Source organism: Carassius auratus, chromosome 3, assembly GCF_003368295.1.
Source record: "Carassius auratus strain Wakin chromosome 3, ASM336829v1, whole genome shotgun sequence".
Taxonomy (NCBI): Eukaryota; Metazoa; Chordata; class Actinopteri; order Cypriniformes; family Cyprinidae; genus Carassius; species Carassius auratus.
In genome coordinates this window covers 13,903,109-13,924,899 of record NC_039245.1, presented here as the reverse complement: position 1 = coordinate 13,924,899, position 21,791 = coordinate 13,903,109, and the positions used below count along the sequence as shown (strand labels likewise).

The 21,791-nt window shown below is 37.6% G+C and overlaps 3 protein-coding genes across 4 annotated transcripts; 2 read left to right on the top strand and 1 right to left on the bottom strand.

The window, feature by feature from the left end:
- The first annotated feature begins 4,301 nt into the window (after positions 1-4,301).
- On the top strand, positions 4,302-9,326 carry LOC113055341 (thyrotroph embryonic factor-like). The gene is made up of 4 exons (XM_026221584.1): positions 4,302-4,559; positions 5,401-5,736; positions 6,211-6,431; positions 7,697-9,326. Exons 1-4 carry the CDS (start codon positions 4,445-4,447, stop codon positions 7,910-7,912), a joined length of 888 nt encoding a protein of 295 aa, XP_026077369.1. The 5' UTR covers positions 4,302-4,444; the 3' UTR covers positions 7,913-9,326.
- A 1,143-nt stretch (positions 9,327-10,469) lies between these two features.
- Positions 10,470-15,677, bottom strand: LOC113055228 (protein Tob2-like). 2 transcript variants are annotated; one of them, XM_026221347.1, is made up of 3 exons: positions 15,433-15,677; positions 15,126-15,173; positions 10,470-13,615 (listed from the first exon to the last, which is right to left on the bottom strand). In XM_026221347.1, exon 3 carries the CDS (start codon positions 13,347-13,349, stop codon positions 12,192-12,194), a length of 1,158 nt encoding a protein of 385 aa, XP_026077132.1. In that variant the 5' UTR covers positions 13,350-13,615; positions 15,126-15,173; positions 15,433-15,677; the 3' UTR covers positions 10,470-12,191. The 2 variants fall into 2 exon arrangements, with proteins under 2 accessions (XP_026077132.1, XP_026077122.1); XM_026221337.1 differs by lacking the exon at positions 15,126-15,173.
- A 1,872-nt stretch (positions 15,678-17,549) lies between these two features.
- On the top strand, positions 17,550-20,709 carry LOC113055528 (DNA-directed RNA polymerase III subunit RPC8). Its single transcript, XM_026221908.1, has 6 exons — positions 17,550-18,132; positions 18,886-18,982; positions 19,084-19,170; positions 19,905-19,968; positions 20,073-20,301; positions 20,387-20,709. Exons 1-6 carry the CDS (start codon positions 18,022-18,024, stop codon positions 20,435-20,437), a joined length of 639 nt encoding a protein of 212 aa, XP_026077693.1. The 5' UTR covers positions 17,550-18,021; the 3' UTR covers positions 20,438-20,709.
- The last annotated feature ends 1,082 nt before the right edge of the window (positions 20,710-21,791 follow it).

Genomic DNA, 21,791 nt, shown 5'->3' with positions numbered 1-21,791 from the left:
TGCATTCATGACCTCTAGACTGGACTATTGTAATGCACTTCTAGGTGGTTGTCCTGCTTCTTCAATAAACAAGCTACAGGAAGTCCAAAATGCAGCAGCTAGAGTCCTTACGAGGTCAAGAAAATATGATCATATTACCCCAATTTTACAGTCTCTGCACTGGCTACCTATTAAGTTCCGTATCAGTTACAAATTATCATTACTTACCTATAAGGCCCTAAATGGTTTAGCTCCAGCGTACCTAACTAGCCTTCTACCACGTTACAACCCATCACGCTCCCTAAGGTCACAAAACGCTGGACTTTTGGTCGTTCCTAGGATAGCAAAGTCCACTAAAGGAGGTAGAGCTTTTTCACATTTGGCTCCCAAACTCTGGAATAGCCTTCCTGATAATGTTCGGGGTTCAGACACACTCTCTCTGTTTAAATCTAGATTAAAAACACATCTCTTTCGCCAAGCATTTGAATAATGTATCTTAAATTGTGAGTATAGTTGTATCTGATCAAATGTGCATTCTTATTCTTTAAGCTTGGGATGAAATAATTAATTTTACTTTGTTGGAACAGCAGCTATGCTAATGATGTCTCTATTTATTTCTATGTTTTGCCACGGGATTTACATCCCATGGTAACTAGGATTTACACAAGCTCCAGTCTGGATCAGAGCACCTGAGAAGAGATGATGCTGACCCTGAATCAACAAATAGAACTAACAAATATTGCTACAAGTGTGACTGAATCATATATTAATTATTAATAATATTAATAATGTTCATCATCTGGCTGACTACGACTCGTATATATTTTTCTAAAAATCCTATCATACGTGCACAAACTGACAGTCACCACTTATAAGCTATTACTAAATATTGTAGAAACGGTTTGTAACGATTTGTATTGTAAAAAGCGCTATACAAATAAACTTGAATTGAATTGAATTGAATCATTTGAGTCCGTTCGGGTTCACGAATTATTTGAGTCAGTCTGGGGATCGCGAATCATTGTTCGGGAGTTCGGAGCGTGAATCACTTGAGTCTGTTCGGGAGCTCGGAGCGTGAATAATTTGAGTCCGTTCAGCAGTTTGGAGCGGGTTCGCGAATTATTTGAGTCAGTTTGGGGATCGCGAATCATTGTTCGGTAGTTCGGAGCGTGAATCATTTTAGTCTGTTCGGGAGCTCGGAGCGGGATCGCGAATCATTTGAGTCAGTTGGGGTATCACGCGCCGCGAATCATTTGAGTCAGTTCGGGATTTCGGAGCGGGTTAGCGAATCATTTGAGTCAGTTTGGGGTTCGCGAATCATTTGAGTCAGTTCGAGAGTTCATAGCGGGTTCGCGAATCATATGAATCAGTTCGGGAGTTCAAAGCGTAGCACCCCATCACTCTCCTTCTTGGTCAAATAGCCCTTGATGCCTTCAGTGTGACTCTACAGTTTTCATAGTCATGAAAATAAAGAAAACTATTTTTTGAACGAGAAGATGTGTCCAAACTTTTGGTCTGTGCTGTATATATATATGTTTGATTGTGGTTTACCTTGCACAACAAAATCTCAAAGTATAGTTATGTTTATCACAGACCAGAATATGAGATGGTCCCCTCAAAAAACTTTATATTAATCAAAATTAATAATAATTATAACAACATCACAACGAGTTTATCATGATATTGCAGCTGGACTCACTATGAGTTCCTGTGTTTTTCATTTCTAGGCTATTTACATCATGTAGTTTTTATTTTACATCATCTTAGTTGATGTTCATTTCAACATTTACTAATGGATTATTTAAATCAAAAGTTGTGCTTGTTAACATTAGTTAATGCACTCTGAATTAGCATGAACTGACAATGAAAAACTGTATTTTCATTAACTAACATGAACAAAGATGAATAAATACAGTAATAAATGTATTGTTCATTGTTTGTTCATGTTCGTTAATGAATTAACTAACATTAACTAAAGGACTAGTGTTCTAAAGTGTTACCACTTCATCTTTGTAAATAAGTAACGGTAGTGAAATTAAAGAGAGTAGATTTGGCTCCATCATTAACATTAAAGTAAAAGTCTCTTGTGTGTAAATCTGCACACTGTCCTCTGGCGGTGAGACTGTAGAGCTGCAGCTCCAGATACTACAGAAGAAGAAACCTCAGACTGCAGGTCCACTCCGAGGATCTTATATTATTAACCTTTAGACACGTACAAAGTGGAGTCATAATCACGGGTTTATTTTAGTTAGATGTCATTTAGAAATATGGCTTCATAATTTTCTTATTCTAGCACTAAAATCTAAATGTTGAAGTTTTTAATCTGCTAAATCAGCTTTCAAAGCAGGACATCGTCAGAATACTATTTCAGATCTGCATTGTTTAATAATTAATAACTCAACTTAAATGAACTATGAATGGGGTGGTTTATAATAAATATTTTTCTTCATTATTAATGTCAATGGGGGATCTTTAGTGTGTGTGTGTTTTTTTTTTTTTTTTTGACATGGAGTGTATTTATCAGACAGTATTTTGTTGATTTGTTTATTCTCATACTAAAGCAGCTGTGAATAAAATCATCTGCATGAAGTCTAAAATGTAAACAGGTAAAAAGAAAATGTGCATGTTCCTTCATGTCTGATCTAAATGTGTCTCTGTTAAAATTACTCTCTAAATGCAGAATACATTTGAGTTTAGAATGGGTTTCATTGGGTTAACATTAGATCTCATGAACAAACAATAATACTTTTATAGCATTTGTTATTCTCGGTTACTCTTAATCTCTACATATCTAACATATTTTTAGCATTCAAAATGAATTAAATTATCACGAATGTATTATGAACAAACAATTAGCAATAGTCTTTTTTTAATTAACAGTAACTTTGGTTAATTAGTTATAAGAAATTAATTGCAATGTTATTGTAAAGTTGTGATTCACACTGTTGTACAGCCTTTTACAGAAATACTTTCTTTGACTGCTACGCAATCTTATTAATTGTTTATTCTTGTTTTATTTAAAACAAAAATTACCCTTTAAAAAATGGTTGTATGATGAATTACCACAAACCTGATTGTCTGTGTTGATGTATTACATAATTTCATGTGCTAATGTCAATTATTAAACAACAGTTAATTTATAACTGATATTTTCAGGGTTTTGAGAGAGGATGAGGTGAGCTAGGAATTAAATGCAGATTATTAATGGGTTTTTATTGCCAAAAACTAACATAAACTGGACCAGCAGTTGGGCTTCATGCTGAATGACATCCAACAGGTTTTCAGGTTACACAGTAAAGACAACGGTAATATAAAGTCACATCTTCCTCCTGATCCACTGAGACCATGTACAATTAGAAAGGGTGACGACGACTAAACGGTGTTCTTCTCATTCATTTATTCATGTCTTTCCAAACCTGTGTCATTTTTCTTCTCATCTGTCATCTGGATCTGTCTTAGATATAGGACGGGGAATCTGTCAAGCTACAAAATGACAAAATGGTAATCATAAAAAGATTCAGATGACTTGGAATATATAACGATACAAAAATATGTGAATATGTCAAAGGTATTCAGTTCTTCACAAATCCACTTTTTGTGACCCACAAAATAAAAAGCCATGGAATGACATGAGGAATAAAATACCTCAATGTCATTTTTGGGAGAACTGCTAGCCTGTGTAAAGTTGATGTGTGGATAATTGCCGTTTTTTCTCCATCAGTCTTCGTTATTTAAAGCAATTGGTTCATAAGGGATCATCCCTGACACTTAATGCGACAGTCCACACAGTACTGATGACAAAAACAAGCAATTCTTGCTCAGACATTGCGCGCTCCCGCGCACGCGCTCAAGCAGCTGTACTCCGCACGTGGCAGAGCCCCGCCCACCCAGCGTACGCGCACGGCGGCACGTGTGAAAGCACGAGCTCGCCGCTAGGGTGGAAAAATACAACCGTAGTAGTGCACTAACACTATTATTGCTTTTAGCAGTTATGATTTAATGTACTGAGAAGTTAACTTAACAATCGCGCATCTTAGCCTTAACTTGTGAAGATATAATAAAGTAATCAATTTGCCTTTTACAATGCATGTAAGGGTAATAAATCCAAATGTTTCGTCGATTTCGTCTGTTTTCAGTGTTCAGGGTCATTAATGACATTCCTCGGTTGTTTTGATGTTTTCTGAACAAAGAGGCTCGTCCGCTTCGTCCCGCTCATTGTTGAATCGCTGAATTAACGGTTGACCAATCAGAGAGCGAGAATCCGCCCTGGTCTGTTTAAACATTCATGAGCCGTTGGCGAGATCACCAATCAGCGCGTTCCTCATGAATATGCGAGCGCCTATCGCAGTACGCTGGAGTGGGTACTGTACAGTCTACAGCGCTTTGTGTTTTCTCAAACAGAAACAGAAGGATTGACGGATATAAGCGACGTTTGTGTATCATCCCGCATAATATCGCACTAATCATGCCCGGACAGGCGTCGGTGACGGTGGCCAGCGGCCCGCAGAAGTCGAACGGTTTTGTTTTGAAGAAGATCATGAATATTCCACCTCCAAACATACTGGAGGATCAAGACGACGGTAAGAACCATGAACCTGCCAGAACACAACTCGACACGTTCAACGCGTTCGGTCGCGCGCTCGCTTCTCCTCCAGCTGCGCGTTCACCGAGCGCTCAAAGAACAGAAAGTTCCCGCAGACAAAACAAATCGAAGATGCATGCATTTTGAGACATTCACGGTTTTGCATGGTGGTTACTTAAAAAATACCACGATACACGTGTCTACCTTTATCTGTGCATTGCTTAAAACAAAAACAAACCATCGAATTGAATAAGTTGTGTTCAGTGTTAACACATGTAGAATGGCTAAAAAAAAAACAATAGTGAAATTATGTACCATGTTAATAATATGGTTACTTTGGCATGTACAGTGTGGAAGTACCATGTTATTCTTTGAAAAGCCTTTGTGTACCATAAAAATACCACGGTACAAGTATTATGTATAAACACCATCATGTGGAGTTCCTGGAAATGTATTGGTCAAAATATTTGGGAACAATTTACCTGACTCATTACATATGGACCATTTGGGATTTCTAAAGTGTCTGCTAAATCATGATCATATTAATAATGCAGAAGAACAGTGGTTATAATACAGTACAATAATATAGTGTTTTCTCCTCTTCTGTTTAGTTAAGCTCATTCAGGAGTTGTTTTATACCCACAGTAGGGCATCTCTTGGTTTGCCAATCTGTGAAACTCTTTTCTCATCCTTTCTGACTTTTAAACCAATAACTAACACAGCTAGACTCACAAACTCACATCTAACTGGCAGAAAATGTGTAAGCTTACTATAGCTGGCATTGACATTTCTACTACAGTAAAGACTACAGTACCTACAACTTGTGTGATATTTGACAGATATTGAGAAGGAGAAACAGGGCTCGACCTGTGGTGGGACGTCCGGTGGCGGCGGTGGTTCGGGGGGTGTCTCGGCTTCTCTCACCCCCACCATTTGGGACAAAACCATCCCGTATGATGGCGAGACCTTCCACCTGGAGTACATGGACCTGGACGAGTTCCTGCTGGAGAACGAGATCCCTGTCACACTGGAGGAGGAGCTGAGCAGGGGTCCATCAGCCCGAGACACACCCTCCGAGGAGCCGGCGACCGTCCCGCAGATGCCTGAGGAGGAACACAAGGACGACGAAGAGTCTGAGGACCACTCGCTCACTGTGAACATCGAGACGAACGCAGGTGAGACATACGAGCATTGTTTTTGAGCAACTAGAGACTGTAGCTTGAATAACTAGTTTCAAGCTAGAAAACACATTTCCTAAGGAAGATTATATCTACCACGGAATAAAAAGGCATTTGTGATCTCATGATTCAGACTTGTTTGCTAGCAAACATGAGTTTTATATCTCAAATTTGGTCGGAATTTAAATAAACATTTGCAATAACCTTATTTGTGTTTATTCCGTGGGAAAAAAAAGAGAATTTTAATAATCAAACTTGGAATTCTGAGGAAAAAAATCTGAATTCCATTTTTCTTGAGGATTCCGAGAAAAAAAAGCCAGAATTGTGAGATGCAAACTCAGAATTCCAATATATAAACTTGCAGTTCTGAGAGAAAAAAAGTCTCAGAAAAATAATTGCGAGAGGAAAAAATATTTTAATCTGATGATTATATTAGAGCAGCCATACATTGCTCTGTTTTCACCTTCCCAGAAGTCCAAGCGGCCCCGGACCGTGTGACGCCCCCTCCGATCGACCCAGAGGAGATCGAGGTGAGCGTGGCATTCCAGCCGGACCCTACGGATCTGGTGCTGTCCAGCGTTCCCGGAGGAGAACTCTTCAATCCACGCAAACATCGCTTCTCTGTGGACGAGCTCAAGCCACAGCCCATGATCAAGAAAGCCAAGAAAGTGTTGGTTCCTGCAGAGGCCAAGGTGAGACCGAACCCTCGGAGAACTAACCGAAAACATCCAGTCATTCAGAATGAGCTGCTTCTCCATCACAAACGACTGGATAATCTAAAGCTGCTATTGGGTACCAATACGGATCATATCGTTATTGTTTTTATTTTATTTATGGTCACCAATGAATCAATCACAATAAGACTTGGAACATGAATTGGGAAAATTAGGGTAATGATTATCAATAATTGAAAAAAAAACAAATTTTTGTTACTTAAAGTAGAATAAAGGTTAAATTAAATTATAATATTTTAAAAACATATTTTATTTCAGCTTGTTGTCAAGAAAACATTTCCAATTTTCCTGAAGTACTAAAAATAAAAATAGATTTTATTTTAATAATAATTACAAAAACACAACACAATTTCTAAAAAGTCAAAAATAAATAAATAAAAAAAGTTTTAAATATTTATGCAAATTATATCAATGATGCTATAATAACACAAATATTTATATATATATCTTGTTCTGCAATAAACATCAACTACATTGATTCTATACTCAAAACAAACAACTTCAGCAATAAGCTATTTTTATTATATATATATATATATATATATATATATATATATATATATATATATATGAAGTACTAAAAATAAAAATAGATTTTATTTTAATAATAATTACAAAAACACAACACAATTTCTAAAAAGTCAAAAATAAATAAATAAAAAAAGTTTTAAATATTTATGCAAATTATATCAATGATGCTATAATAACACAAATATTTATATATATATCTTGTTCTGCAATAAACATCAACTACATTGATTCTATACTCAAAACAAACAACTTCAGCAATAAGCTATTTTTATTATATATATATATATATATATATATATATATATATATATATATATATATATATATAATATTTTATGACATTGCTTGAAATACTTTATAGCACTTTAAATAATTCCTTTTATCAATGATTTGAAGCATATAATTTCTAATGTTGTGATTGCTCCTTGTAGCCTGTTGGTTTGGATTATAGTTTATAATCCTTTAACAAAGACTTCTAAAAATCATTATAAGAAAAAAGAATATTCTTGGGGAACCAAGGCTGCTGAAAATGTGGACGGACACACTGTATTGCACCTGAATTTAAACTTAGAATAAAAGGGCTTATGCTTTCTCGTAATACATTTACTGTGATGTTCTGTTAATGCTACGACATGTAAAGCTAAAGCTTGTTTTAGCCGCTTCATTAATGACATGTTTGTGTTTCTCTGCAGGATGAAAAGTACTGGTCGCGGAGGAAGAAGAACAACATGGCGGCGAAGCGCTCGCGTGACGCCCGGCGTCTGAAGGAGAACCAGATCGCCGTCCGCGCCTCCTTCCTGGAGCGGGAGAACGCGGCGCTCCGACAGGAAGTGGCCGAGCTGCGCAAAGACTGCGGCCGCTGCAAGAAGATCATGCTGCTGTACGAGGCCAAGTACGGCTCGCTGTGAGGGACACGCTTCACCCCGACACACATCAGTCTCCCTTACAATTCACACCGCAGTCACACAGCCGGGGATTGTGGGTAATACGGCGCCGCGCGGGAGGCGGACGAGAACGACACGAGCGTGTGTTTGTAAAGAACGTTTGAAGAAGAAGAAGAAGTCATATGATAACACAACATAACCTTTGACCTCCTCATTCTGCCCTCTCATTCGGTATGAAGACGAGATAATGTGTCTATGTTTGTGTACAAGAGGTTTTTCGCAGAAAACAAGCGCATGACCCTCGATATGAAGCAATTCTTTTCTTTATTCCTCGTAAACGAGCGTGCGACGGATGGTCACGATCTGCGAAGGTGAAGTCTGTAAATATATATACGCTTGTATTTCGTCTGCTAGTGTCGTCGTTCTTCAGGAATTACCTGATTGTGTAGAGTCGACACTTCTGTCATGCAGATTAACTCTAGAGCGATTCAAACTCTTCTTCACCAGAGTTAAGCGGGCGATTATTGTAACGTGAGCGTCTGCGCTTGGGTTTAACTACGAGTGACTGATCCACTGGATCTGGTTTGTGTTCGGGGTTTGATCCACGGCAATAATGTGCAACTCATCTTTACCTCAGATAAGATGTTTCTGACGAGTGTCTTTTATTTATTTATTTATTTTTAAAATACCATTTTAGTCGGGCAGCTCAGCATCAGTTGAAATGCAAGTGTAACTTTAGTTTTTTACATTCTTATCAATGACAGATTCATTATTGCATACTGCAATGAATTATTAGAATAATAATAATAATGCATTTTTAGATCAATTGTTGCATTGGTAAAACCATTGTGGCGTGAGTGTGATTTATTCCAGTCGATGACATTAGCGTTAGCAGTACTAGCATCACTAGAGTCTCACGTTTATCGCCGGTTTTAGTGTATTTAAAAACAAAGACGAAATAATGTGCTTCCAGTGTTTATGGATTTTGATAGATTAAGATTACACATATCATGGTTTGTTTTCAATGCTCAAACAAATTCATGAACACCACAATTTTATTTATATTTGTATTTTTAACAGATCTTTTTCTTTTTTTTTTTTACAATCACTATATATGACAAGTAAATAACCATCTAATATCTAAACATTTTACCGTTGTAATATATAATAGTTTCACATACACATTGCATTATATAAACTAATGTCGTAAGTCATCAAGATGTTTTTTTTACAATGGGTTTGAAGCAAATCGATTCTATATTGAACAGTTGTTTGTGCATGCTGTTGTCATGGTGATGCTGTGCAGTGGGCGTGTCCTTCTCTTCCATATATGGAGATAAAAACTCTCTATCCGTTCATGTTCTCTATGAAACTCAAATGTAGCATTCTGACTTGGTTTTGTCTTTAATAAAACATGTAACTTTCAATATAAAGACATTAAAAAAAAAAAAGAGTGCTGTTGTTTTTATAAAGTCACTTTCCTCTGGTGTAACCAGTGTGTTAAGACTGTATCCCATATCATGCATGTTAATAAAGCCAGATCTCAGTGATTTGACCTTGCTGAGGTCGTGATGGATCTGTGCTGTGATTGGCTGATGACATCACGCACGTGTGGTACTACGGCTGTCACTGCGGAGATGATCAGTGACCTTATGAGCATCTGTGAGCATAAATAATACTGTACAAATACATCCTGCTAATGCTTTTAGTGCAGTTCTGTCTGTACAAAGACCGCAGGGTGTGTGTGTGTGTGTGTCTGTGTGTGTGCTCCATTGTGTGGGTTCATTGTTATTATTCTCAGTACGATGTTACGTAACAATCATCCTTACACTCCAGTGTTATTACATAACATCTGCTTCAGACACACACTGATCTGAATATGAAGGAGAACGAAATCACCTTTATATGCTTGAGACAAAATAAAAACCTTGTTTTTTCTCTTTTAAACATGAAAATAAGACTTTAATAAGTTTTTCCAAAGTTTTTGAATATATAGTGATTTTATTAATATATTGTTGGCTATGAAATCATTCAGTTTATAATGTCATTCATTTTCTAAATATTTTAGAGATAAAGAGAGATTCAGCGGAAGATCGTTTATTTTAGTTTATTTTTCAGAAACAAAAAAACGGTTCTGCTGAAAATTCAGAGAGTTTCCAGTCACAAACAAAGAGTTTGAGTTGCTTTACAAACCTGGAAGACTTGGATTTATTTAATTGGGAACGGTGTCCTTTTGTATTACATTGCAATACTATCAGCAATGTCTTAAATTACGGATAACTTCCATCTATGTTTCCCAATAGACAGGATGGGCAATAACAAAAGGATTAAAGGATTGCTGCATTTTTCTGCATTTAAGGTTCAATGATATTGTTAATGTTAGAGAAACGGACTAAGGAGCTAAACATTTCGATTTTAAACATTAAGGATGCTAGGTTTATATTAAATCCTTCTTTGCAACACTTAATGTTTTCATTTGATAAATTGTATAAAGAAACCAAACGTACGTCAAAATGGTCCAATAAACCGCAGAAACCTCAAACCAAAACCAACTTGTCTTCAAATGAATGACTTCTGTACATTCAGCACTTTGTTAAACATTTTATTAGTCATTTCATCTTGCATATATTGCATTTATATTCATATAGTTATTTCTGAAAAAATAACTTCAGCACGTAAGAAACTAAACAAAAGATTTTGAACATAAGAAATATATACATATTCACGTCATAGTCGTATATATCTCTTAATTTGCTTTATAAATGCCGTAGATAACTCTTTTGAAAAAAACTCACAAAACAAAATAGAAAAATTGTAAATAAATTACAAACAAATGTAAAAATACACCCAGTCATAGCATTTAGACAGAAATCTAAACCCTGCCCACCCCCCAAATGAAACCAATGGAAATGAGAGAATAATCATGAAGCTGATGTTCACATTTCAAATATCAAGGAGGGACATCACAACAACAGTCTCACCCAAACATCTCACCAATTTTTTAATACAATCTTTAAACTACATTTCCAAGCTATAGTTCAAACATAATTGGCCATTAAAGGGCGAGTAAAGGACCTTTAGCATCTAGCATATAGCGTTTACTGTGAGGCATTACAGGAGTTTCCAAAGATCCGGTGCGTAAAGTGCAATGCTGCTGGACTGGACGGAAGGGAACGCTGAGGGGAAGTGATGTCATAAAGGAAGCCAGCATTGGCTTCTACCTTCAGGAAGATTCTAGAACGCCAGCCTCCATACTAGCTCAATAAAACGCTTCACAAAACACAGCCACTGCAGTCAGAATATATGAGGTAACATTCATAGTCCTAGAGTGGAGAATACAAAGTGCAATTTTCACTGTAGCATCACCACCATTTACGACCTTAGGAACATAAAAATAGCGTTAAATTCAACATCCATCTCTGTGCTGGCAAGCTATTCGGAGTGTCTCCACACCAATGACCTTTAATCTCGTGTCCTGTCCCATTCAAAGACAATCAGTGGTTAATCAAAACCTCCAATGGTTGCCTTCACGCACTTCCTACTGGGAACCCAAGTGTGAAACCAATCAGACTTCAACAATCCTGCAATCAATCATTCTGCCTGTTGGGTGTCTGAACTAACGAGATCTGAGAGTATGAAAATATGCATCAATTCTCAATATGACTCACTAGGAATGGGTTTAAACACTTGCTGGTTTCATCAGGATATGACTTAATGTGTTCAAACTGAAAAGGAGAATCCTAAAGATAAAGCAATGTAGTAGACGTGAGCTGCCTCTTAATCATCAGCTCAAGAGCACAAGACCCATGTCGGTTCAGAGAACATAAAATTACCATAAATAATCAATTATGACCACTGAGGTGTGACCGAACTGTTAACGTGGCTGTAATCTCCAGAGTGTCGTATTTCGGAACATAAACACCATCCAAAAATCCCTTTTAGACATCTAGAATCTTCTGTAAGAATATTAGCTTTTTCCCCCAGAGTCGATTTTAAAAAGTAGCATTAATCAAAGCAGATTAGAGAGACAAATATTAGGGAAATAAAGTGACTCATTAGTGAAAAGAACAAACGCAAAAACACCTGTGCAACAGGAGGTTGGTTACTCCAAGAAATATTCATAAATAAACAACATCATGAAACCAGAAACAAATGAAGGGAAAATAATCACAAGGAACACTCAATTAGTAGTCATAATACTCTTGAATTATCATGGTGGTAGTTAATGATTTATGGAGGGAAGAAAAAAAAAATGTCCTCAAGGAAAGCGTTTCCGCACTGGGATCTCTTCAACTCTGAGACTTTAATTGGCCAGTACCACAGGTTGGAAGGCCTGGCCGGAGTACTGCAGGTTGTATCCGAGTCCTTCCACAAATGGAGGTTTATCTATGAAGGAAATCCCACTGTTGCCTCCAATGATTCCCACAGCCTGTCCTGGTTGTGGACTGGAGAATGGATCGAAGGAGGCTTGTGGGTGTGGAGCCTGGAATGGCGCCATTGATGGACCTTCAACATCAAAGTAGAGGGGCCTCTGGGAAGCGGGAAACACAAACTCTTTGGCATTAGGAGACAATTGGCTTGGGATGGGTCCAGCTAGAGAGTGCATGGAGAGGGAAAGGGGTTTGTGCTTGACCAGCCCCGGTGGGGAGATGGTGCTTGGGGAGCACGTGATCATCCTCTGTTGCGGAGCTGTGACGACACCAGAACCGGAGGCAACTCCAGGGTTCCCGCACTTCATCTTAGTGGAGCCAAATTTGGTAGCGGCGAAGCTGGCGGTGGTGAAGGTGATCGGCTGAGGTATGGGCCGCGAGTTGGGTGTAGAGTACAAAAGGCTGCTGCCTGGTGGTGAGGGGGTAGATGTGTTGGAGGAATGAGTGCTGGGATTGGTGGGAGTGCTGGGAGCGGCGTAACCGAACAGTCCCGGGCAAGATGAGGTAGAAAGTGGAACTGGCGAACTGGAGTGTGACTGTAGCATAACTGGCGACACCTGGCCACCGATGGGAACAAACACCTGAGCCTCTGGGTTAAAACCCAGACTCCGGACATCCTCGAACTCCACATCTCCTTTGAGAGCAACGTCGGACCTTTCGGCATCACCCCCTAAACCCGGGAGATCCTCCGTATAGAGGACTTTCACAGCACCTTTCTCCCCAATCTGGTAGGACACCTCGTAAGGATCGATCCAAATACTGAGCTCGGGGGGAACATTGGCATGGACCTCCTCTGTGTCCAGACCGCTCCTCCTGGCTGCCAGCTCCACCACAGGGTCCCTGGGAGCTCCCAGATGCAGGCAGCGGAAGGCAGAACCACGTAAAGGAGCTTCAGGGTACCAATGCCCTTCAAAGCGGGACACCAGGATACGCTCCAACTCCTCACCAAACAGATCCGCCCTACGGCGCGGGAGCTTGTTGTACAAGTAGGACACGATGAAGTTCAACGCAACTTTAACTTCCAGATGCATGATGAATTTGATTATGTCTTGAAAGTTCCTTCAGTTATAGAAATTTATGGCTGTCCTATCATCTCTTGCATATATCCAGGTGAAAGCCTTTAGTCTTGGCCTTAAACGTCAATTTAAAAGCAAGGGCCTCTTATTTTGGATTGTTGTTCAGAATTTGCTTAAAAGTGATTGTCAGAGATCAGTTGATCTTTAAAAATCTTCACCCTGAAGCACTGATGTATGAAGACTGGACAGCAGCTTTCTGAGATCCGGTTTCGTCAAAGCCTCTAGAAAGACAAAGACACACCAGTTAAACATGATATTAATACGCAGTAAGACTGTAGATGCTGAGGCCAAGGTACCAATCAGTGATTATCTTAATGAAATCCCTCAGTTGTCCCTCTGGCTAAAGCACTTAGGATAACATGTGCAAAGAGAGGAAAATTTGCCACCAAATGCACCCATCCACTCACATTAGCTCAAAGAAACACTAAGAGGGAATGTTCTACAAAGAGATATTACTTCAAGCTCAGGGAATATCATTTTTGTCCCAATAGTGGAATCTCATCACTTTTGACTGTGCCAGAGTATACACTTTACAAACAAACCACTGGTTTGTGGTTTATAGTTTACCTGCGCCTACACTGACATACACTTACTGTAATACATTCTACCTAAAGTAGCTAAAGATTAATCCATCTGAGGGGAAACCCTTTAAACTGCTGATAAAATGGTGCTGTTGAAGGCATGAGTTAAAAACTACAACTCCCGGCATGCACCACGCCGCCGCCTTTGACGTCATCACCGCGCGTGTAAATGTTGATGTGACGCCTCCGCATCTTCAAAACACAGATAAGCTCCGTTAAAGCCCGTTTTATAAATGCACCGCCCTTGTTGGATTTCTAACAGAGGCGGATGCACGATGAGCTGTAGCACATTTGAGGACAGTAACTGCTGGTAAATGTCATGAAACGGATCATTCTTCAGAAAAGAGACGCGTTAAGTAGTGCACTTAAATACCAGCACTGTTATTTCTTAATAATAATAAAAAAACTATTAAAATAAAAACGCGGTTTAGATATATGGGCATATGTTAAGTGATTCTACGTTTTCCTTGTGCGGTTATCTCATTTAAAATGAATGACATTTTTAGAAATAAATATAATCTCAGTACGAGGTTTCATGCTGTCATTTAATACGCGATGAAATTATTAATTGATAAACTAAACGAGAAGTGTCCACCTAAAAAAAATTATAATAATAAATAAATAAAAAAAAATAATGTAGTGTTTTCAATGTCACTCAATGTCAGAGTTTGACCGAATGCCAGAACATAAACATCGACTGACAGAATATTTTTCCTAAACCATTATCCACAAGCCTAGATGTTTGTTTACACCCCCATCAGATAACACACCCAGGGGGTTCACATCACCTCCAAAAATGACACCAGCTTCATCAAAACACCAAACAAATAGTTCCCTCTCGACTTTATAATGTTCAACCTAGACTACACCATTGAACCAAACACTGTTATCTAACACAACACACTCAATCATGATTATAATAGTGCTGATGACAACACAAACAACTGAAGCAGATGATGGGGGTTCCCTTAAAGAAACTTACTTTTATTTTAATATAACTTAACTTACGGTTTTCCAGTTAACACACAAAACTGTATTAGAACAGCGTGTTCCCTGAAGTGATGTCTGACATGACTGATATGAAATGAGCTTATAAAGATCCAGCAGCTGTTGGCCGCTGACAGCAGAGGAATAATCAGCTTTAGCAAACCTTTGGCCTGTTATAGTCTCCTCAGCACACCATTAAAGACAAGGACATCTGTGCAAACACACATTCAGCAAGATCTCACACAGGGTTACACGCAAATACCGCACATATCATCAATTACAGTGTCTTTAGATGGGTTACTTCTTGACAATCTAAAATTAACAAATCATTCCAAAAATTAATAAATAATATTAATAAAAACAAAGACTGAATATGTAGCTACGTTCAACATCAAGTCCAGCACCAATCATTTCTACTGTCACTGATGAAAACAGTCGGTAATTTAAATAGAAATGAATCAAGTACTTACTGATAAAAAGCTCTTGTTTATATCCTGCGCATATTTTCTCCATTAATTACACAGATATCAGAAATTATTCGTGCTTGAGGCTTTGAAGAAATCCTTCACAAAGAATCGCTGCCTTGTGTCGCGTTTTGATTGAAACGCACTTGTGTTTTGCTTAATTTTAGGTTTAATTTATCTCATGTCACGGCGTGACGCTCCCCTGCTCGCGTGCGCGTCCGTGGAAACTTCGGTTTGACAGCCTCGCGCATTTATATCGCTCCGCCCTGCGCTATGACGTGTTTTCAGCTGGAACTACTTACTGATTAGATCTTGCGCAATAATTCAACCCACCCAGATGAGTGAGCGGTCACTAGTGTGTTAAGACGCTCTAAGCTCATATATATATATATATATATATATATATATATATATATATATATATATATATATATATATATATATATATATACTTGATTTTGCAGGCGAATAAATCAGTGTTTACTTTAAATATTTTAGTTGTTTAGCTGTTTTATTATCCATAGTGTTAAGATCATGCTAATTTGACATTTTATTTGATATTTATAAGACACGTTTATTTCTCTTTCCTCTAATTAATCAGGCGAGGCTGTGCTGCAGAAGGCTAAAAATAAAAGATGTCATAGCAACAGTGCAGCCATTGGCTGGCGCGAGCTGGGGGCGTGGTGACGTAGATTCAGCGCGTGACAACGGGCATGATGGGAATTGGAGTTTCCAGACAACATATCGAAGCAATGAGAGCTTATGATATATATTTTTTCATTCATTCATTTTTTTTTTTATTCTTATTAAAGTTTTATGAAATTAAAAACAAATTAAATGTAACTTGACTTCAACCTAAAGACAACCCAAACAATAATAATTATAAATCCAAAGAAAATTAGTAATGTGTGTGTGTGTGTGTGTGTATATGTATATAATTTAGGATTATGTTTTAGAAATGTATTATTTGTTAAAATGTCAGACATGTGGTTTACCATCAGCATGACACATCTGATATTACGTCTCTGCATTTTTACTGGGTTATAAGACAGTGTGTCCCATCTAAACATCTTATTTTAGTCCAAATTTTCACATGCTTGCTAAAACATATCTGTTGTACAATTGACATTTTAATGGCTTTTATATGCAGGAGCTGCACTCAACTAAGTGTCTCAACATTTACACAGTCTCTGATTTATTTCTGACAGACCAACCTGCTCCTGAACATTGAATCTCTCTTAGGTTTGGTTTGAGGAACGTCAGTGGACAGCAGGAATGTAAACAAGCATAGATGAGATGAGGCAAGGCATTAAGCTATGACACTTATAAAATATCAGTCACAATATCTTAAAAATCCTAAATATTATGATGAAATCTCTTTATCAGCCTAAATTTTATGAACAATTTTTCATTTATATTTTTGATATTTAAAATCAGTCTTAGAAGTAAAACCACCTCAATAAAACATAAGAAACAAGAATTAAGGGCATAGGAGAGGATTCATATATTTTTTGTTTGAAGTGTGTCTCAGGTGTCATAAAAATGTTTTTCAGAAACAGTTTTAAATTTAAATGTAGAAGCACACATTATATTTGAGTCATTATTCTTTGAACTGAGCACTAAACACTGAATTTGAACATATAAATTATGTAATACATTTTAATATCAAGTAAATATTAATAAAACTTTTTTGCAAGTGTCACAATCCTTATTAGGTTCTGACATTATTTGGAACTTGATGGACACAAAACCATTATGCATGAATGATGAATTATCAATCTGACATTAGTATAACATATTTGATTTAATTTTTTTTTACATCTTTGTGAGTATATATATATATATATATATATATATATATATATATATATATATATATATATATATATATATATATACATACACACACATAAAAGGAAAATATATATTTTATATTTTAATGTAAGATTAATTAATATTAGTTCATTAATATTAGTTTATATGATTTATTTTGCAAGTGTTTATTTTATGTATTTCATTTTATTTTTGCAATAAACGGCAACATTTACAAACATAAAAGACAATAAAAAATTATAAAAAAAGTAGAAATTATTTTACGAAATGAAGCGTATTATGTATTTTTATGTAAGTATTACACCACAAATAGTCCTGCAAGCAATTTGGCTTTTAATTCTTAAAACAAAATTTAAACGTGTCCTCATCACGTGATGTCAGTGCCGTAAAGCGCCAGCGGCTGTCGTGATTCGGCCCATGTGTGTAGCTGTTGTCAGTCGATGAGCTCGAATCATGAAGAGATTATGGGTTATTAATAATGTAAATGTATGAACCGGAGCAGCTGGATAACATTTGTCTGCACACAAACGGGCTGCTGAGGCTTCAGGTGTAAGGAAGGGTAATATGACAGAAAACCCGCAGCAACATCTCATCCCAGAGCCTGAAAGAGTGACAGATTCATAGATCAGAAGCTGATAGATGTGATGCGCGCGGTCTTTATAAGATCTCGGTTGTGCAGCAGCTCGCAGCGCGTCCTTTAGTCCGGGTTCCGCGTGTTGAGAGATCGGCTCGGTTCGGGTCTGGTTCTGGTTCTGGTTCAGGATGTTCGTGCTGGTGGAGATGGTGGACACGGTCCGGATCCCGCCCTGGAGCTTTCATCGGCAGCTGAACGAAGCGATCGCCGAAGAACTCAACAAGAAACTCGCCAACAAGGTGAGCAGAGACCCATACTGCCAGACATCAATACATTTAATTATATATATTAAGGGCTGGATTTATCTGATCAAAAAAATATTGTGTGAAATATTATTACGATGTAAAATAACCCTTTTTTAATTTTATTTTAACATACATTAAAATCTAATTAATTTCTGTGATTTTTCAGCATCATTCCTCCAGTCTTCAGTGTCACGTGATCTTCAGAAATCATTCTAGTGGCGATATACTATCAGTGTTGAAACTGTTGTGCTGCTCACTGATTTTTTTTTTTTTATTGGAAAATGTGATACTGTTTTTCAAGATTCTTTGATGAGTAAAAGGTTAAAAAGAGAATGTGTATAAAATATAAATATTTTTTAACAATATACGCTACTGTTCAAAAGTTTGGGGTCAATACATTTTTATTTTTCCTTTTTTTTTTTTAAAGAAATTAAAACTTTTATTCAGTAAGGATGTGTTAAATTGATAAGAAGTGATAGCAAAAATTTATTTTGTTAGAAAAGATTTCTGTTTTAAATAAAAGCTGTATTTTAAACTGTTTATTCATCAAAGAATCCTGAAAAAGTATTCACATTTTCCAAAATAAATAAATAAATGGCAGCACGACTGTTGCCCACATTTATAACTCTAATAACAAATCATATAAATGCAGCCTTGATGAGCAGAAGATGCTTAGAGTCGTTCTCAAAGACATTCAGGTCTTATAACCCATCTAACCTCTCCATCCCTCCATCTCTCCGTCTGCAGGTGGTGTATAAGGTGGGGTTGTGTGTCTGTCTGTATGACATCACTAAACTGGAGGACTCCTTCATCTTTCCTGGAGATGGAGCGTCTCATACTAAAGGTGCTGAGCTCGTACGTCTCTCTGTGTCTCACCGCATTCACTCCATCAAAACCTCATTCTCTCTCTCCCTCTCCCTCTCTCTCCCTCTCTCTCTCCTGCAGTTCACTTTCGATACGTGGTCTTCCACCCGTTCCTGGATGAGATCCTGGTTGGGAAGATTAAGGGCTGCAGTGCTGAAGGTGTTCATGGTGAGAGAGGACACCAACAAACAAAAAACTGAAGTTATCTTCATGTGTTCTTCAGTGGGGGGGCTTTTATTGTTAACTAAACCCATAACCATAAAAAAAATTGTCATAAATTGAAATAAAAGAAATTTTAACAAAAGTAAAATGTATTTAAAAATTCAGCTAGTTGCCAACATTGTCATTTTCATTTCAAGTAGTAAAAAACGGGGAAAAAAAGCAACATATTAGATGTTACCAAAAATAAATCTTAATTCTACACTTAAAAAAAAAATTTCAGCTAGTTGAGAAGAAAACATTTTATAAAGTTGAATGACAATAAAGTCGAAAATGTTCCGAGGACAAAGTCGCAATGTTTAACTTGATGTTCTAGAATGGAAGAAAAATATTTTAAGTTGTATATTTTTGTTTTCATATAACAAATGACAAAACCACAACAGAATTACTGAAAACATAACTTAAAAATAAAATAACAAAAATAATTCAAAATATTCATAAAAACTATAATAGTATCTCAGTGACACCAAAATAAACGTTTAATCCTAGTATATTCCCAGTCGTGTCTTTATACTCCAGTAGATCGAAAACATCAGAATAATGTCAGATTCAGAATATGAAAGCCGTTTGGAAATCAAAAATGAAAAGATCATTGGAAAACGATTGAATTGGTGAATAATGTGTGTGTGTGTGTGTGTGTGTGTGTGTGTGTGTGTGTGTGTGTGTGTGTGTCGCCTCCACAGTGAGCCTCGGATTGTTCGATGACATCATCATCCCACCGGAGTCACTACAGCAGCCGGCTAAATTGTATCCTGAACGATCACGTCTGCCAACACATTCACATTAAACTCTTATTAGTGTATGTGTAGCATCATCTCCCAGCATGCTCTGTTCCTTGACGGCTGTGCTAGCGACGAGGCGGAGCAGGTGTGGGTGTGGGAGTACGAGACGGACGAGGGCGCTCACGACCTCTTCATGGACCAGGGCGAGGAGATCCGCTTCCGGGTGGTGGACGAGGTCTTCATCGACACCTCACCCACCGGTCCCAGCACAGAGAAGGATGCTGCGAGCGCAGACACAGCGCCACCTGCAGGAGCGGAGGACAGCGCGCAGCAGAAAGAGGCTCCCTACACACTCATCGTGAGGATATTAGACCTTTAATACGATCGCTGTTATGAGTGTAGAACCTGTTCCATCCACAAACATCTCTTGTTTTCTCCTGCAGGGATCTGTAAGTGAACCAGGGCTGGGTCTTCTCTCCTGGTGGAACGGTTAACAATATCTTTGTGTCATAAACACCAGCTGAAACTTCTCATAAGACTGCGTGAACTTAAGTTCTGTGAGCAGCTGATGCCGACCGATGGAGGACGCATTTTTTTGGAGGATTGTGATATTTTGGGTACAATAAAAGACTTGCTGTGTCCTACAGAATTTACTTTATAGAAAAAAAAAATGTGTTTAGCAAATGATATTTTTTTTCTCACTCTGAATGAAATATTTTTGTGTGATCATTTATATATGGTTTTTGGATATTTTTTTATTTCCTTCAGGCTGTCTGTTAAGGCACAATAATGAAATAAATAAAATAAAATAAAAATGTTTAAATTGTACTGACTAAAGTCTTATTTATATACATTTTGTTAAATGCATGTTGTATTTAAATTTCATATTGATGGAGTCTTCTAATTTTAAGACTGCTAAATTTGTTTTCTTTTTATTTTCTCCAGTTACTGTATTTTGCAGTAATATAATAATAATTTATATATATTTACAATGACTTATGCTGTGCATTGGTAGACCATTAGTATTTTCACCAACAAAAAAAGGTTTTCAGCCAGTTATTTCAATATTTTGCTGTAGTGTTCTGGGGATATAGAGGTTTACATTGACATAATGCATGCATCATTTCAGAAACATTTGTATTAATTTTTTATATGTCTTTTTATCTCAGCCGTTTCCACATATAATAGCCGTTGTGCCAGTGTCAGCATGTTTATTATATTTCCTGTAAAGTACTAGACACTACCTAATGTGTTGTCAGCTGACAGCTCTTTACAGAATCTCATATGGCACGAGACTGAACGACTTTAGTGCGTCATCGTCGTGAAGATGCGCGCAAAGACGCGTCGGTTCTCCCGGTAAGAGCGTGTGAACGGGGATCTCCTCCCACACACGAGCTCCTCATCTAATATAACGGTGATCCACGGGACGGAAGCGTCTGCCAGCTCTAGACAGTACATTTCTGCTATTGGTCCATTTATTTGGGCGTTAGTCTTTATTTATTTTGCTGTATTTAATACTCCCGTGATGTGTGTACTATAGATAACCGTGCATGTAATCTAATAACAGACACAGAATGATTAAAGTGAGTGCTTGTTTATTTTAGACATGATCCCACCCTGTCGCCCACCTGTAGTTTATGTCCGGCCGTGTTTCAAACTTTAACGCGCCCTAAACAACAGTTATTTCAAGCGCATTATTGTGCTGGTTCTCAAAATAATCGCATATTATGATGATAACGCCTCCACAGACGCTGTGTAGTCATATGACGAGACTTCCGGGCACTACCTGCCCTCCGTCCGGCGGCTCTGACGTCACGAGACCAGATTTCACGTCACACACTTGCGCGC

Coding starts and splice junctions, on each gene's coding strand:
- LOC113055528 (XM_026221908.1), top strand. CDS start 18,022: ATGTTCGTGCTGGTGGAGATGGTGGACACGGTCCGGATCCCGCCCTGG. Junction 18,133..18,885: donor ACAAGAAACTCGCCAACAAG/GTGAGCAGAGAC, acceptor CTCCGTCTGCAG/GTGGTGTATAAGGTGGGGTT. Junction 20,302..20,386: donor AGGCTCCCTACACACTCATC/GTGAGGATATTA, acceptor TTTCTCCTGCAG/GGATCTGTAAGTGAACCAGG.
- LOC113055228 (XM_026221347.1), bottom strand. CDS start 13,349: ATGCATCTGGAAGTTAAAGTTGCGTTGAACTTCATCGTGTCCTACTTG.
- LOC113055341 (XM_026221584.1), top strand. CDS start 4,445: ATGCCCGGACAGGCGTCGGTGACGGTGGCCAGCGGCCCGCAGAAGTCG. Junction 4,560..5,400: donor ACTGGAGGATCAAGACGACG/GTAAGAACCATG, acceptor GATATTTGACAG/ATATTGAGAAGGAGAAACAG. Junction 6,432..7,696: donor TGGTTCCTGCAGAGGCCAAG/GTGAGACCGAAC, acceptor GTTTCTCTGCAG/GATGAAAAGTACTGGTCGCG.